At 41.0% G+C, this 16981-nt stretch overlaps 1 protein-coding gene across 5 annotated transcripts in view; it reads right to left on the bottom strand.

The window, feature by feature from the left end:
* The window catches only part of ARNT2 (aryl hydrocarbon receptor nuclear translocator 2), a 149708-nt gene that overhangs the window by 29227 nt on the left and 103500 nt on the right, over positions 1–16981 (bottom strand). For all 5 annotated transcript variants that reach the window (XR_005585543.1, XM_039491847.1, XM_039491845.1 and 2 more), the window contains exons 10-12: positions 16236–16370; positions 15109–15183; positions 9166–9317 (exon numbers count right to left, since the gene is read on the bottom strand). Coding sequence is in view for 4 of the 5 variants with exons in the window: in XM_039491847.1 (XP_039347781.1) it covers positions 9166–9317; positions 15109–15183; positions 16236–16370 (362 nt within the window). In the remaining variant the exon portion in view is untranslated. The remainder of the gene's footprint in view (positions 1–9165; positions 9318–15108; positions 15184–16235; positions 16371–16981) is intronic.

Below are 16981 nucleotides of genomic sequence, written 5' to 3'. Positions count from 1 at the left end.
CACGATCCCCCACATAATTAGGAGCCAATCCCATGGCTGACTTTGAGCACTAGGACAAAGACCATGAACTAGATTCTGTATTTAATGAGGAGCCAGTCCTGAGACTGGAGCATTTGGATGGTGTGTTCTGGTGACCTTTGTGGCTAAGCAGATAGGACTGCTGTGTTTTGTACCAGTTGGAACTATTTCTAGGTGAATGGCTTCATTTCTAGTTATGAACTGCAATAACCAAGCCTGCAGGATATAAAGGCATGCAGTACCAGAACCAGGGCTGTGACCATTAGACTGGGGACACAATCTTTAGGGGGCCAGCTGCAGGCAGACAGAAACGGGCATTTTTACTAACACAACTATTCGGGCATCGATTAACACCAAACAGGAAAGAAGGTTGCAGACTGACTTAAAAATCTGAGGGCATATGCCCTTCATGGTGGGAGGATCGAGTTTTAGCCAGCTGATCCTCACCCACGTACGGACTCTGGCTAGCGGCTGAGAAAGCTGGGAGATAGTGCTGTTTATGCTGAACATAAAGGAGACGCAGAGCTGGGCGTTGTCCATGTGCTGCTGTCATTTCAGCCTGTGTTGGCTCAATGGCTCTGCTGACTGTTTTATGTAGATGCTGAATAATATAAGGAAGAAGATTGAGCCTTGGAGACTTCTCAGGTGAGGGCTTTGGAGGTGGAGGAATACTTCACTTGCCCATAACAAGTATTTGGGTTTGGTCTGAGGTGAAGAACCTGAGTAGTTTTTTCGCATTTCTGTTTAAACCTTTTGCCTCTTAAAGGCAGGAGAAGAACGTTTGTCAATGACGCCAAATGTTGCAGGCTGCAAACCCTCCATAAAGTAATACTGTTTCTACAGAATATCAGCATTTATCTGATTTTTTTTTGGCTTCTGATGGCTTAAGACAATTAGAGGTAAATTTGGCTTGTACTAGTTCTGCTAATGGTTCCTTTCCGCCTCTCTTGGTCACATCTAGTGATGCTGTTTATGGCATGAGGGGCTCAAAGACAGATGACCCATCCACTGTGGTCTAACCCAGGGGTTCTCAAACTGGGGGTTGGGACCCCTCTGGGGGTCACGAGCTGTCAACATTCCCAAACCCCGCTTTGCCTCCAGCATTTATAATGATGTTAAATATATAAAAAATGTTTAATGTATAAGGGCGGGGTCGCACTCAGAGGGTTGCTGGGTGAAAGGGGTCACCAGTACAAAAGTCTGAGAAACCCTGGTCTAACCTTTACTATGACTTGTACCCAGTCACCAGAGATATTTTTCACAGGAAGACAGACACCAAGGCTGTGAGACAGAGGTGACAGCAAGACCAGAATTGGGTTGATAGAAAAGTAGGCCACCTGTAAATAAGATCCAGTGTTTTGGTGGTAGCAGGCCCCTGGCCTCCTCCTGAAGAAGTACAAGACTTCATAGACAGGAATTGCAAACCATTGGGCCTTTCCCTCAAGCAGGAAGATATTACAGCTGGATGGGTGGTAGTGATGGAAAAAAAGGGGTTCCAGATACCAAGGAGATGGACCTCAACTATCTGGATAATTTGGATAAATTCTGGGCTATGACACAAAAAGTTAGAACCTTATCAAAACCATATTTTAAAGCTGTCCATTACTATCAAGAACTTGAATCAGAGATTCAAATCCCAAACAGCTGGAGACATATACTGTATAATATAAAATCATTTTTGTATCATGTGGAGCAAACAGAAAAGGTATTTCCCAAGTATTCCTTGGACCATGGATTTTCATTAATAGTTTATCAAATAGAAAATGAGTATGTCTAAAAAAACCACTACTGTACGCAAAGGAATTCTTTATTCAGTAAGCAAACACATGCTTTTCCAACAAAACTCCAGGAAGCAGTTTAATCACTGAAAATATATGGGGAAGTTTTTCCAAACACCATTCTTTGGACGATAAATACCCATTAAATGCAGCTGTTAACGTGAAAGCTAATTACATTGTTTCAATCTTTAGGTCTCTTTTATTAAGTATAAAGTGTGTTCTCAGCCATAGATATACAAATGAGTCAAACAAAATAGCATACTTAATTAACTCTGTTTACCAGCACTTGTCTAACCTGGAACTCCCCCTCCTGTCTCTATTTGAAGATACTCATCAGTAGTACTTATTAACCTACAATACAAAATAAGTACCACACTAGATCAATATTTGCTTACAAGGCAAACTGTACAAAATCCAGCTAACTATAAAGAACAAATATTTAAATGCATCTTCTCTGCATTGCATTGTACTGTAAGCTACTCCGTTCTAATTTAATTTTAAAAGTAGGTTGGGTTTCTCATTTTTACTGCAAGTATTAATATCTCAAATGTGGTTTTAGGGCTTTAAGAAAATATGCAATGTTTCAGAGACCAGCCAGGTTTAGATCAGGGGTGGGCACACTACGGCCCGCGGGCTGGATCCGGCCCCTCAGGGCTTTGGATCCGGCCCACGGCGCTGCCGGCACCACATCCCTGTGGCTCCCGGGTGGGTGGAGGCAGAGGGCTCCGTGCATTGCCTCTGCAAGCAGGCACCACCCCCCGCAGCTCCCATTGGCTGGGAATGGGGAACCACAGCCAATGGGAGCTTCGGGGGAGGTATCTAGAGGCGCAGCAAGGGCAGTGCTCCCTAGGGTGATCAGATAGCAAGGATGAAAAATCGGGACAGAAAGTGGGGGGTAATAGGCACCTATACAAGACAAAGCCCCAAATACTGGGACTGTCCCTATAAAATTGGGACATTTGCAGGGCTGGCTCCAGGCACCAGCGCAGCAAGCAGGTACTTGGGCAGCCAATGGAAAGGGGCGGCATGTCCGGCTCTTTGGCGGCAATTTGGCAGCGGGTCCCTCAGTCCCTCTCGGAGGGAAGGACCTGCTGCCGAATTGCCGCCGAAGAATGAAGCGGTGGCGGTAGAAGTGCCAATCACGGCTCTCCCCCTGCCCCCCACTGCTTGGGGTAGCCAAAAAGCTGGAGCCGGCCCTGAACATCTGCTCACCCTAGTGCATGCAGATCCCTCCGCCCCTCCCCTTCCCCCAGGGGCCGTAGTGCTTCCTGGAGCAGTGTGGGGCCTGCTGCCACCCCAGAGCCGCTTGAGGTAAGCAGTGCCGGGCGAGAGCCCAAACCCCTCCCGCCCCCCAACTCCCTGCCCTGAGCCCCCTACCTGCACCCCGAACCCCTTCTGCACCACAAACTCCCTGTCCGCACCTCGCACCCCTCCTGCACCCCATGCCCCTGCCCTGAGGCCCCTGCCGCACCCCTCCTGCACCCGACCCCCTGCCCTGAGCCCCCTCCTGCACTCCGCACCCCTCATGCACCTCAACCCCCTTCCCTGAGCCCCCTCATAACCTCGCACCTCTCCTCCACCCCAATCCCTTGCCCTGAGCCCCTTCCTGCAAACTGTATCCCCTCCCACACCCCACACTCCCTCCTGTACCCCAACCCCCTGCCCTGCATACAATTTCCCCACCCAGATGTGGCCCTTGGCCCAAAAAGTTTGCCCACCCCTGGTTTAGATACTCCCTCACCGCCTGCCCTTTTGAATGGATGATTATTACATATAGATCCTTTTAGTCATTAGATTTCCAGATCAGATCTGTAACAATGGGACAAGCCAGGATGGTTTTGGTTTTGGAAAAATTCAATCCTCTTGTTTTGGTTTGCAAGTGAAAGCCAAAACTGGCCCTGCTTTTGATTTTATGATTCATGGCTTAGAAGAAGCCATGAAAGATGAATTTTCTGGTTCAAAAGATGATATCCTACATGGCAAGTGGAATACTGTCTGGGTCAACTGAGAATTCCCCAGGTAACTGCTGGAATTCCTGGCTCACGATGGGAGTCCCTGTGAAAACCTCTCACTGTGCTGAGGATGTTTTGTGAACCTGAAGGATTTAATTGCTAATACGGATTTATCTAAGCAAATACTGGAATAAAAGACTCTGCACAAGTTTCCTTTTGAAATTGGAGAATTTTCTAGTTGAATGCGTGTCTCTCTCTGTATAAACTCTGGAATCACCAGCCTATTGTCCTGGCTTCAAAGTGGTCAAGAAGAATTCAAATTTTAGAGAGTGCAGTTTTCTTGTTGGGGAGAAATGAGTGGATGCAGACTTGAGATATCACCCCTAGTCTACTTTTATTAGTAATAGATGCCCATAGTCCCGGTTACGACTTTGAAAGTAAGGTTTGTGATATCTTCACTATCATGGGCTAGAATCTCACTGGAACAGCTGATTTCACAAGTGTTCTACTGCACCTGAATCAGAGTCAGCAATCAACCATACCAGAGCTGACCATTGATTCAGCCAGAATTCCGCCTCTGGTAGCAACCTGCACCAGATCTTTCAGAGGACTGTAACTCTACCACTAAAATATTTCAAGACCAACAGAAGTCCAGGATTCATCAATACACACAATAATCCAACCAGGTTTATGAAAAATGAAAGCATCAACATCTCTAAAGGTCAGGAAACAACCCATTTCTGCTCTATGTGCATACAAAATTAAGAAACTGTTCATTCAGCTCAGGGTAGATGGGTTCATTCAAAGGCAGCTCAACCCGTGTGTTAAATAAATGTTAGTCAATTTTTTCTGGAACTCAAAGAGGAAGAAGATGTGGGGAGGTGACGTGTAGAGGTCTCCTTTTCAGCAGAACACAGTACAAATGCTAAACATTAAATACTTCATTTCTGCAGGAAGTTTCTTTTGGATGATTACATCCAAAAGACACCAAGCTAACCTTTTTATTTTTATTTTTTTGGCATGGTACTAAATGAACATTTGACTCCAAAGTTCAATTATCCTTCCACACAGAAACTAAGCTGGGAAAGTCAACTGCTTCAAGTCCCAAAGCAATATTCTAAAAAACAACTATGACCATCACTGCCCTCTACAGTCCTCTTGGAAAACAGGCTGCATTTACTGGGCAACACAAAATGAGAACAACTTTCTATTAACAGAGAGCACTGGCAGGCAAAACAGACTTCTCTCTAAATTCAATTGATGGCTATTTATCTACATGCATCTATATAGCAAATCAAATGTATTAACATAGCATCAGCCTCAGGTCAGAGTGCCTATAAGATTAATACATGTTTTAAAACTAACACAACTCAGTAAAATGAATACAAATTTTAAAATGAAAAAGAGAAAAGGAAAAAGACAAAAAGCCCCACAAAATAAACCCTTCCTCCAAGACCTTTAAAATTACCACCCTAAAACAAATTCTAAAAATAAAACAACAAGGGTTAGAAATACATTATTTAAGCTAAGTCGCACGCTTTTTTCTTGTTTTTGTGGCTGATCAGGCAAAGAGGGCCACAGCCCATACAATCAAAACATTTTCACTACATAACCAGTATTCTAGTTTTTAAGCTGGTGAGGTAAAAGGCATCAGAGCCAGGAATGGGGCTAACCACTTATTTTTCAGGTGATCACAGAGGTTTTAAGAAAGTAGAGCATGTGATAAATCTTCAATCTGGCCAGACCTACATAAACAAAGACAATTATGTCTCACAATACCCGCATACCTCCTTTCTAGGTAAGCCATCTGCATAGTTTGAAAATGCATAGTTGTAAAGGCCCTTTTTAACCTATGATTGTTCATCATTTCCAAATATGGCTATTCTTTAAATCAGAAAGCCCAGGGGACATATTTGTTCTGTGGACAACTGCCATATCCAGCTGTTTGCAAACATTTTCTGCTCTGAATTTGTGTAAAGATATAGAGACAGACAGACATTGAAACTAGGATTTTTAAAAGGATATTGTAGAAATATAGAATAGAATTAAACTTATGTTTACCTGGTCCCTTGTCTCAAAGAAATAATTATGGCCAAATTTTTAAGCACTCTTGAGCCATTATACTATGGTGTTAGATGCATTATAAAATGTATAGACAAATCAAAACCTGCTTCTGATTTTGCACACACACAGTTGACTGCATCTGTAAAAGAGAATATGCACCCGTTGTGTCTTCAAGTAAATCAATCTGTTGGGCCCAGTGTCCATGTGCAAATTAACCACCTGTGCATGCAAGAGATGCACCTCCACTGATTCAGTTGCAGTTAGACATGCAAAAAATGGGCATGCAAATCAGAGGCTAATTCTGAAAAGCTGCCCTTTACGTTGCCCCAAAGTATCCAGAAACTAATGTATCCAGAAACTAACGTATCCATACACAGGCGAAGCACAGCAATAGCGAGTGAGCCATAACAGCAAGAATTGCACTGTGAATGTGTGTATGGAGAGGAGAAGAAATGGGGAAAATAAAAAAATAAGTCAGTTGAACACAACATAGATAGATATATTCTGTTCCTTCTAATCTAGTACTGAAATTTACAAGCTTAAAAAAAAAGTTTTTTTTTAAAAATTGCATCACAGATCTCCAAAAAAAGGGAAGGCAAAACATATTTAGTAATGTCATTTTGTATGAGATAACATGGAAGCATCATCTGTCGAACTAACAGCACCCAATCTCCTTATTAGGGCAACATCTCTGGTTTGTTTTTAAAACCAAGTAAGGATAGATATGACAGGATCCAGATACTGGCACAATTTTATTTATCCCAGTCTGTGCTAGGGAGCCAAGGTATCTTGAAAAGGAAAGTATGGAACAATAGTCAACACTACTTAATCTATAGGTCAAAATTTAGATCTATGGACCCTGGGAACAAAAGCCAATTATTTCAGATGGCATCCAGTTATCAGCAATTGTCTCTAATTTTGCATGCCTGTTTTCACATATGCAAATGATTATGTGCAAAAGTATGGGTGTGCATCTCCCTCCCCCTCCCCCAATACATAAATATTTGGGTGTGCAAATAAGGCAGCTGAATAACCAACTCCCTGATTTTAATTCACAAGATTTATTTGCTCCAAATGGGCAGTATGTCCTTTTTTTCCAGGCACAGCTGATATGTTACCAACAAGGGTTTTAGCTGGCAACTAAAGAGACCTCAGAGCCAATTCTAAACATTTATTTTAAGTATTGTTAGGTCAGTGCATAACAGAACAGTGCATACCTCAATCTGTAAATAAGCCCTTTTCAGCTTGATCACAAACAACTTACACTGTTTGACACAGTCCTGAAGTTAGTTTACAATTTGGTACATTTACAGGGCTTTGTATATTTTCACTGTAACTTATGTTCTCTTTTTTCCACAGAGGAACTTCTTATTTTTAATAACATTATTTTTGCCCATAAATTTCCAGTACATTTGAACATCTGTTCATCTGTCTGGCACATCAGATTTTTGCTGACTTAAGCTAACATTATAGTTGTTTGTTAGGACACTACAAAAATAATATTCTTTGCTGAACAATTCTTGTAAAGGTTACATCTCTCTGGTAACTTAGCAAATTAGCCTTTTTGATTCTCAGCATGACTCCTAGGGCACTTTGGGAGTTTAACTCATAACCAAGTTACAGGCCTTATAAACTCTGGTGCATAGGCTAACAGGTAGGATATGCAAAAATGGGCACATGAGGGTAGCGAGGCTGGGTTACAAGTGGCCTTAGTGTCCAACCCTATGTCATTGTCAAAACGCTCTAAGCAACAAGGGTAGAACAGGGGTAGGCAACCTATGGCACGGGTGCCGAAGGCGGCACGCGATCTGATTTTCAGTGGCACTCACACTGCCTGGATCCTGGCCACTGGTCGGGGGGCCCGGGGGGCTCTGCATTTTATTTTAAATGAAGCTTCTTAACCATTTAAAAAACCTTATTTACTTTACATACAACAATAGTTTAGTTATATATTATAGACTTATAGATAGAGACCTTCTAAAAACGTTACAATGTATTACTGGCATGCGAAACCTTAAATTAGAGTGAATAAATGAAGACTCGGCCCACTACTTCTGAAAGGTTGCTGGCCCCTGAGGTAGAATACAGGGTGATAGTTGAAACAGAGGAAGAACACTTACCATATTTATAAAATGCAAAGCCAGAGGAGAGTTTGCTGTGATAGTGAAATTATCAGTGCCTATCTACATTAGTTAAGTGCCTGTTTGAGATCTCCATTACACATTCTAACAGGTTTGTAACACAGATCTCAAACTTTCCCTTTGAATTTTAAACTTGTTAAAAAAACACCCAGTTTAGTCCAAAGCACATTTTAAAACATCAGATTATTATTTTATTTGGAAAAGATCCATAACAGAAGAAAACATCTCAGGTTAGCTTCTGCAGCTGCTGGCTCTGAAAGTCTGTGTTATGAGGTTATGCTGCACTGGATTCTGAGGGGAACTTCTTTGGAAGCAGCTCTACAATACCAGTTTGGGGATTAAACATCTTAAACCTTTCTCGTGGGTGTAGTCACAGATTGTGCCCAGAATAATTCAGACTCTCAGTGATTTGAGCACATGGCTCTAAAGGACTGGGGTGGCATTAAGCTGACAATTTAACACATGCTGCTGCTGTGATCCTGCCAATGAAAAGAATCAAAGGAGCTGTTCATCTTTGTAACCTCTACCCCAACTCCAAGTAAGTGCCAACCTTCTCCTACCATGGGCCGTTCAGGAGTTACTCTAGCAAACTATTGCTGGCTGCAAGGTAGTAGGGATGAGTCAAGGAGAAGAGGACCAGGTCTAGGACCTGTACACAGTTATAGCACACAAGAAGCAGGAAACTTGTTTACATGAACTTGCCATTCCTTTAAGGAGCTCTGCAGCTTTCCCTTTGGGCTTATGAACTGGGCTAACTTTTCTGCAGTCTCACAACTGAACAGAACTGAACTGAACTGGATCTGCACTAGCTACCATGAGGAGAAAATCGCCAACCCTTATTATTAATTCTCTAAGCTATCCTGCTCTGGGCAGATGTGGTGTTGCTGGAGGCCTTATTCAAGCCTTCAGTGCAGGCTGGATCAAGCCTGTTGGGCTTTTCTGATTTCATGAGTTACAGTTATTTGTTTTTAATCTGCGATGCACCCATACGCTAATGACACATCATATGCAGCAATATATGGTAAACGGAAACATTTATTTGTGAGAACTTGTACTGTAGGCAACCTGACTACCATTTGGGATAAGCATAAATGAATGCAACTAGAAATAAGCCACCATGAGAACCCATGTAAAAACTCAAATTCAGGTTAGAACAGTAGGGTTAAATTCTTTATAAAAAAAAGCGTTTCAAGCTCCATGAAAAGAACATACTTAACGTTCGTGTTGGTGCAAATGATGTATTCAATCTCATCAGAATAAGGATTCTGAAAAGTGAAGCTGCTGGTCCTGATTAACATCCACTCCCGGTTTTTGGTACGAAAACGATACATCACAGATAGGACTTGGCCTTTCAGTTTAACAACCTGAAAAAGTTTTTGTAAAGGTTAGAGACAGCAGACTGATACCTGATGTAGAAACAAATAATACACCACCAATAATTAGTGGATTTCAGACTGAAACTGTGCAAAGATACAGATACAATTTGGATGTATTCTTTATACAAACCCAACAACCCAAATCCATTCTCTGTTTGCAATTAGCCCCATAAGGACTAAACCGACATATCAAGGATTACAAAATACCCTCTTCCAATTTACATATAAAGACCAATGGATTGTGTCTTTATCCCAATGGGAAGGCATTACAACAAGGCTTTACCGTGGAACACATATCAAAATATATTATGAGAGAAATAAAACCACAGCATCTTTTATCATATGAATATTTACAAATAATCAGAAAATAAATTTTGCACAATGTACAAAACAAATGCCAAGAGAAAACACTAATTTTCACGAGGTTGTCTGACTACTTACAATTCCACTTGGCTGCTTGGCTACCTGTTATATTTGCATTGCACCACTCACACTTTAGTATCATAGCTAAGGAAAAACTCTAAGGAAGGGGTACTTAGGAAACATACTTTACTTTTCTTCAAAACATGCTAAAAGTCAGACACGCTTCCATTGCAATGTTTAAAATTTTCTGTCAGATGTGGCATGCCAAAGCATCTGATTCTGAAGCACCTCTGTCTATAACCATTTAAATTCCTGAACGTCTACCTCCCATATCCCCTGGGTAAAGTCTATCAATATATCCCTAGGCTACATCCATTCTTCTTGGATGTTTTTGAAAGACAGCACAGTCAAAGCAGCTGGAGCCCATACAACTGCTCATTACAGTCATGTCTTTTGATGTCTGGATGGTCAAGACATATCTGCCCATCTTCTGGGTTGGAAGATTCTTTGTTCTCATGTAGTTCACGCATTCAGACACAATCTAGCTATAGGCTCCAAATACATTATATACTCCCCTCTTGCGATACCCATGAACATCACCACACAAATATAAGGTTCTTCAAAAATCTATTCCCTCTCTCAAGAAGCGCCCGTTCTTATCTCGCCATGTGAGGAAGTTACATGCATAAATCCTTGAGCACTGAGAAAGAGCAAACCACAGGGAGTTATGGACATACAGCCAAAGGACCTTTGGTCAATTTTTACGATGGAAAACCAACTCAAGTCAACTGAACTTTAGGGCATTTTAAGTCTCTTTTGTTCTGCTCGTTAGCTGGGGCCGAGGATCTGGCTCTGCTCCTGTATTCCTTGTATCGCCAAATCTTCCATTGGACTCCTCACTTGTTCTTAGCAGTGATAGTGACTGTTTTAAAATTTTGCCTATTTCTTTCCTGCATGTAGGTAGGCACAAAAACAAGTTTATTTCAGGTTTTGTCTCCATTGTACCATCATTTTTACAACAAATAAAGAAAAAAAAGTGGCACAGAACAGCACTGAATTTATCCAGCTGCTTTAAACTCCCATATAACATAACAATTCTCCAATAAATGATTAAGGGCTTAGAATTCTTCCCCTTGGGATTTCTTCAAACACTGATCTCATGAATAAGCACCGACAGGAAAATATTGGCCAGGATAAAGATGATGAAAATCCATAGTCACCCCACTAAACAGGTGAGACAATTGCCAGAGGGCGGAAAAAGAAACAAGAGCGATTTGAATGCAGAAATAAAAAGTACTGTTTAAATCTGTACAAAGTAATAGGAATAAACCTGGGAGAAGAAATCAGGAAGAACATTACAAAACTCTACCAAGAAAACCCTTGAGTAAGAAACCCAGCACTAAGAACAAAAACTACAGAAGAAAAAGGTTAACTGAAGATCTAGAAAAAGACAGGAAGGACGTGACAGGGACAAGATAAATAATTACATAAGTGAAAGGCAGAGACAAAAAACCACGAGGAGGCATAGGGTGAGCACACTGCCCCAGCTAGTACTGCTGTGGGGAAAAAAGTCTGTGTCTCTGGTGTGCTAGGCATGAACACCTGAGAGGAACATATGTCTGCAACCGCTCAAAGAAGAAATATAGCTTCTCCGGGTTTTGATATGACTTACATCATATGATGAGACTTGGAAACAAACAAACAAGCAAAACAGTAAATCGAGACAAAGGACATCTCTAAGACTGTGAATAATTAGCATGGCAATGTGCCAGCATTTTCACAAGGAGGAGGGATGGAAGACAGGCCATGCTTACAGTGGAACGAACACTCTGAATACCTGCTCCATTATAATACAACTTAAGGCTTTTTTGACAAAGACGGAGTAACAAGTTAACATTGTTATCTAAACCAGAATTGGGATGTTTGGTAATACAGGACCAAAGTTCCACCCTTGGTTGCACAAGTTCCTCTGAAGTCAATGATAGTTGTGTGTGTGTGTAATAAAGGAAGAATTTGTCACAAGAGTGGAATCTTGTCCTACAGGGGACACAATGAGGCTTTGATGACGAAACAACAGATGATCCCAGAATGGACCATTCGATCCCAAACCCCATGAACTCTCTCGAAAGCTTGGCTCTGGATCCAAATTTTGCGGCTTGGGCCCATCTCTCACTGTGACATACACAACTGACTTTAAAACAGAAATAAACTAAACAAATAAGTTCTAAAGCAGTGGTTCTCAACCAGCAATCCAGGGCACCTGGGGGGCCGCAAGCAGGTTTCGGGGGGGCTGCCAAGCAGGGCTGGTGTTAGACTCGCTAGGGCCGAGTGCAGAAAGTCAAAGCCCTGGGGCTGAAGCCAAAGCCTGAGCAACTTAGCTTTGCGATGCCCCCTGTGGCATGGGGCCCTGGGCAATTGCTACCCCTTAACGCCAGCCCTGACTTTGATATGCAGAACAACTGTTTTTGTGGCACAGCTGGGCTGTGGAATTTTTATAGCACGTGGTGGGGCTGCGGGGAGGCACAGAAAGAAAAAGATTGAGAACCCCTGGTGTAAAGAACCTTTCCTCTCATAGCTGCACTGTGATCATATTATGTCTTGTCCATTATCTGATAGTCTGGGTCTAATTCAGAAGAAATGTTACGTTTCTTGAGATCTGGCTAAGCCATTCAGCTGAAACTTAGCTGGACCACATGCAATTATTTTCTGCAGTTTTACAGCAGGCTAGGTCATGTAATGCCTCAGGAAGGAAGGAGGAGATTCTATGCAAACAAACGCTGCACCCCATAGTGGAATCCTAATCCTGACCCATTAGGATTTGTTTGTTTATTAGTGTCTGTAGCCTGACTTTGCTAACAGGAGTTATCCTTGAAGAAATCTGGTGTTTACTCCATCTGGCCGCTGACAAGCAGTTTGGGCGGGAGAATTGCTCTAACCTGATTTTTTCAAAAGGTTCTATTTTAAATTGATCCACTGGATCCCTGGTTACAGACAGAACATAAGGAAGAGAGACAAACTCCAGTAATGCCCAGAATAATAAAACCTATTCATCCTACTAACTATGCCCAGAACAATAAAACCTATTCATCCTCCTGAAAGCTCAGGGTTAATGTTTTACTTAAAATACATCCTTTTGTAGTTTCAATCCAATAAACCATATCCTTTTATCAACAAATGTTCTACCACCACACCCACTGCAAAGACTACAGAACTTGTGTTGGTGTCCATTCTGAACGTTTTCCTACTGGATATTAGATAGCTGTCCTCTGGAACCTTTTGATACAGAACTCTATTTGTTGTTCTTGGCCTTGAGAACATATCATTCTGCCTTAATTTTCCCACCCCGATGAATGAATTTATCTTCTCAAGGAAGTAAAGGCTCTGAGATGGATGCTGGCAATCAACCAACAACTGCAAATCCCTCTCACTCTGCTATGCACCAACCTGCTTTTGACAGCATCAGCAATTTAAAAATGTCAACTTTACAGAGGATTTTAAACAAAGGTTGCTGGAAATAATAGTTACCATTTTAATAAAAAAAATTCTTAAGGCCAAACTACCAATAACAAAACAAAACTAACGATCTATTGCTCTGCAATCTGAAATAAGCAAACACTAACTTTGTAATAATATATAAAGCATGGGAATCTTTGGTGGGAAAAACCTGAACTGTCTTAAAACAGTGCACACAAACACAACAACACAAGAAGATTCAAAGCTAATGTTTAACCTCTATTAAAAAACAAAAAAATTCTTCAGAAATGAAAACCATCTGGTGTATGGTTAAATTGTTTCATTCAGTCTTTAAGTCATTGATGGAAACAGCCTGGATTGCATTGCTACTGTACTGAATATAAATATTCAAAGAAAGAATTCTCCACCAAAATAGAGGCAAAATGATTTAGTGGATTGAACCTGGGCTGCAAAGCCTGCTACTCCACACTTTAATCTCTGGCTCTTCCAACAGCTTGCAGTGTGACCCTGAACAAGACACTTAAGCCTTGATCCATCAAAATACTTAAAACTAATGAATAACTACAAGCACGTGAATAGTTCCAATGGAGTCAATGGCTGAACTCCCACGGACTTCAATGGTGCAGTATCAGGAGGCCCTTATGGCCTGATCTAACTCCCACTGAAGTCACTGAGTGTATATTCATTAACTTCCATTGCGGCTAGATTGGGCGTCTCGGGGTATGTTTACACTGGAGTCAGGATGTGCGATTGTTTACAGTATATGCAGACATACCCAAGCTAGCTTTCATCTAGCTGGCTTGCTAAAAATAGCAGTGAAGCTGTGCCAACACAAATGGCAGCATGGGCTAGCCATCCAAGAATGTACCCAGGGTCCTGGGCAGGCTTGTACTTAGGTGGCTAGCCCGTGATGCTGAAACTTCACAGCTGTTTTTAGCAAGCTCGCTAAATCAAAGCTAGCCCAGTTATACATCTACACATGCTGTAATCACACTCCTGACTGCAGCACAGACATAACCTCTGAGTTGCAGATTCTCAGTCTATAAAATGGGAATAGTATTGTATGAATTATCTTCCTCATACAGGTTTTATGGGGTTTAATTAGTTTTGTGCCATGCTTTAAATAGATAATCGTCTATATAAATCCACTGCTAACCTGAATCCAGACTGAGAACCACTTCCATATGTTATGTGCCTTTTATTACTTTATTCTGTATTTCATTTCTTTAAATGATTTATAGAGGGCCAAATTCATAGCTGGGTAAAACTGGGACTGCTCTACTGAAGTTTATGGAGTGGTGCCAATTTACACCAGCGGAGAATTTAGACCACAGGATCTATTATAGATGGGATTTTCAAAAGCACTCAGCGCTGGCCTGTGGGTATTCCCATAGAAGTCAATGGTGAAATTCCCACTGACATTATTGGGAGCGGAGTTAGGCCAGCCCTGAGTGTATCTGAAAATTCCTCTCTCTGGGTGTGTACGTTCCTGTATCTGTTTCTGATTTGCTGTTTTAGTATTTTCCTCTTAAATATCTGGTTTAAAAAACACATGGGAATGGAGCCAGTTTCAACTCAAAAAACCATATTCTTGCTGAAGACAACCAACCCCTTGTGGCTCCTATTGACTTCAGTGGGCTCTACGCAGGCATATCTGGAGCCACACTATGGCTCTAACCATGCCCTGAATATTCATTTATATTTTAGAAATAAGAATGAAAAGAACATTTAAAACAATGCTATTTTTCTGAAAATGTAGCACCTTGAAGGTGTGTGTATAATCCAGTTTAAACTACTGGATTTAAAGAGATTAATATTAATAGGAATTACCCCATGCGATACACCCACCGCTCCTAGATATCAGAACTGACCCTGGTATTGAGAAATGAACGCTAGGTTCTGCATAAAAACTAGAAAAAAATAAATAACTGTAGGACAGTACCTGTTGGAAACTCTCTCTCAAATGGCTCTGATCTTCTGGATGGCAGAATTCTAAAATGTCTTTTCCCAGAAGATCCTAGTAAAACACAATATAAAACTGTAAAAATACAAACCTGTGTGCTGATCCTACAAGGCTTTAGTTTAGAGAGTAATCCTTGCTCACACACATAGTCACATTACCTTCAATTGGACTACTCACCTGAGTCAGGGTTTGCAGGATTGGTGCCCTACATTGCATTTAGGCTGTTGCAAAGACATATGTATTTCCTTTAAAAACAGTTTTAAGTGAATTTTTTATGCTTGTTAAAAGGTGCCAGGTTGATAGCCCTGAGAACACTGAAATCCTCTATTAATCCAATAACACACACTTTAATATACTGTTTTGTTTGAAGAATTTACAGTAAAGCTAATTCAAATCAATATGAAAGGGAAAGTAAAATGATCAGGTAAGGACAAAATGTCTTGCTTGCGAACTACAACTGTTTCAATATGGAAACTGTAGTTTTCTTTGAGATTAAAAGATAACCGCATGTTATCTATGAGAAAGCCAAGACACAGCTCATTTAGTATCCAATTATATTACCTTAATATTTATTCAAAGGAGCAGACATGAGCCTCAAGGAAAATAAGCTTCATAATGGAGGTCTGCTTGTTGTTCAATAAACTGGTAGTGAAGTTAAAATCGACAAATGTAAGAATCTCTCACAGCAGAATTTATATTGCTTTAATGTCTTAATTTGAAAGACAGAATTTGAAAGCTGCCTAGGATTTGAACCAATTCAGTGCTAAAAAACACTGAATCCAAAAAGGATACAATGATATCCCCTGTAATTCACAGAATCATAGAATATCAGGGTTGGAAGGGACCTCAGGAGGTCATCTAGTCCGACCCCCTGCTCAAAGCAGGACCAATCCCCAGCTAAATCATCCAGTAATAATTAAGGGGAAAGCTCTTAATTTTAAGGATGTGTGAACAGTATAGCAAAATAAATGACGCAACACAAGACTGTGTATAGAATACGAACAGCTGGAGATCAGCTGAACTGTTGCATCTTTCGGAAGTTATGTTTTTATTTATTTATTTAATTAGTTCTCACCAATCTCTCAGTTTTAAAACTAGGAACTGACCTGTGGTTGGTAGCCAATCACGCTGATACATCTTGGATCAACAAATGTGATTATTCCATCAGAGTTGTGTCTAGACAAGAACTCGGTAGGAACAGACATTCCATTCATGTCCATGCACACAGGTGAGCTAGTTACCTAGGACAAACAATCAGATAAACATAATTTTGAAAAGGAACAGTCACCATAAGTAGAGGTTGCTTTTTCATTTAAAATAACAAAATCTGTTAGTTTATTGACAACTATTTAAAGGGTTCATAAATAAAACAAGGACATGAATAAAATGAAACTGAAATGGCTTCAGTCTAGCCCACAGCACAAAAACATCGCTCCATTACACGCACCCTGGACTAACAGAACAATATGAAAACAAGCCTATTAAAGATGCCTCAAAAAGAAGGTTCTAACAGCTAATTCAAGGAAGTTCCCAAAGAACCGTGACACAGTTCTCTCCCATTGGGCTCTTAAGATACGTCTACACTGCAAGAGGTGTGATTATAGCACAGGTATGCCTCCCCATGCTACAATCACACCTTCACTTGCAACACAGACCTAACGTTAAGTGCATAATGCTAACACAGCAGCTATCACCGTTAAAAGAAAAACAGATTTTCTGTAAATTTTCATCAAGGCTCTTCAGAAAGAATGAAGCATTTCAGGTTCCTACTTTAGATCTATGCAGACAGCCAAGTTAATCTACTTCTATCCATTTCTACGTGTGCTAAGAGCAAGAACTGTCTTTACTTTGA

Source organism: Mauremys reevesii, linkage group 10 (genome assembly GCF_016161935.1).
Source record: "Mauremys reevesii isolate NIE-2019 linkage group 10, ASM1616193v1, whole genome shotgun sequence".
In the NCBI taxonomy this organism is placed as follows: Eukaryota; Metazoa; Chordata; order Testudines; family Geoemydidae; genus Mauremys; species Mauremys reevesii.
Note: the sequence above shows the minus strand (reverse complement) of the source record. Positions and strands in the feature narration are given on the sequence as shown.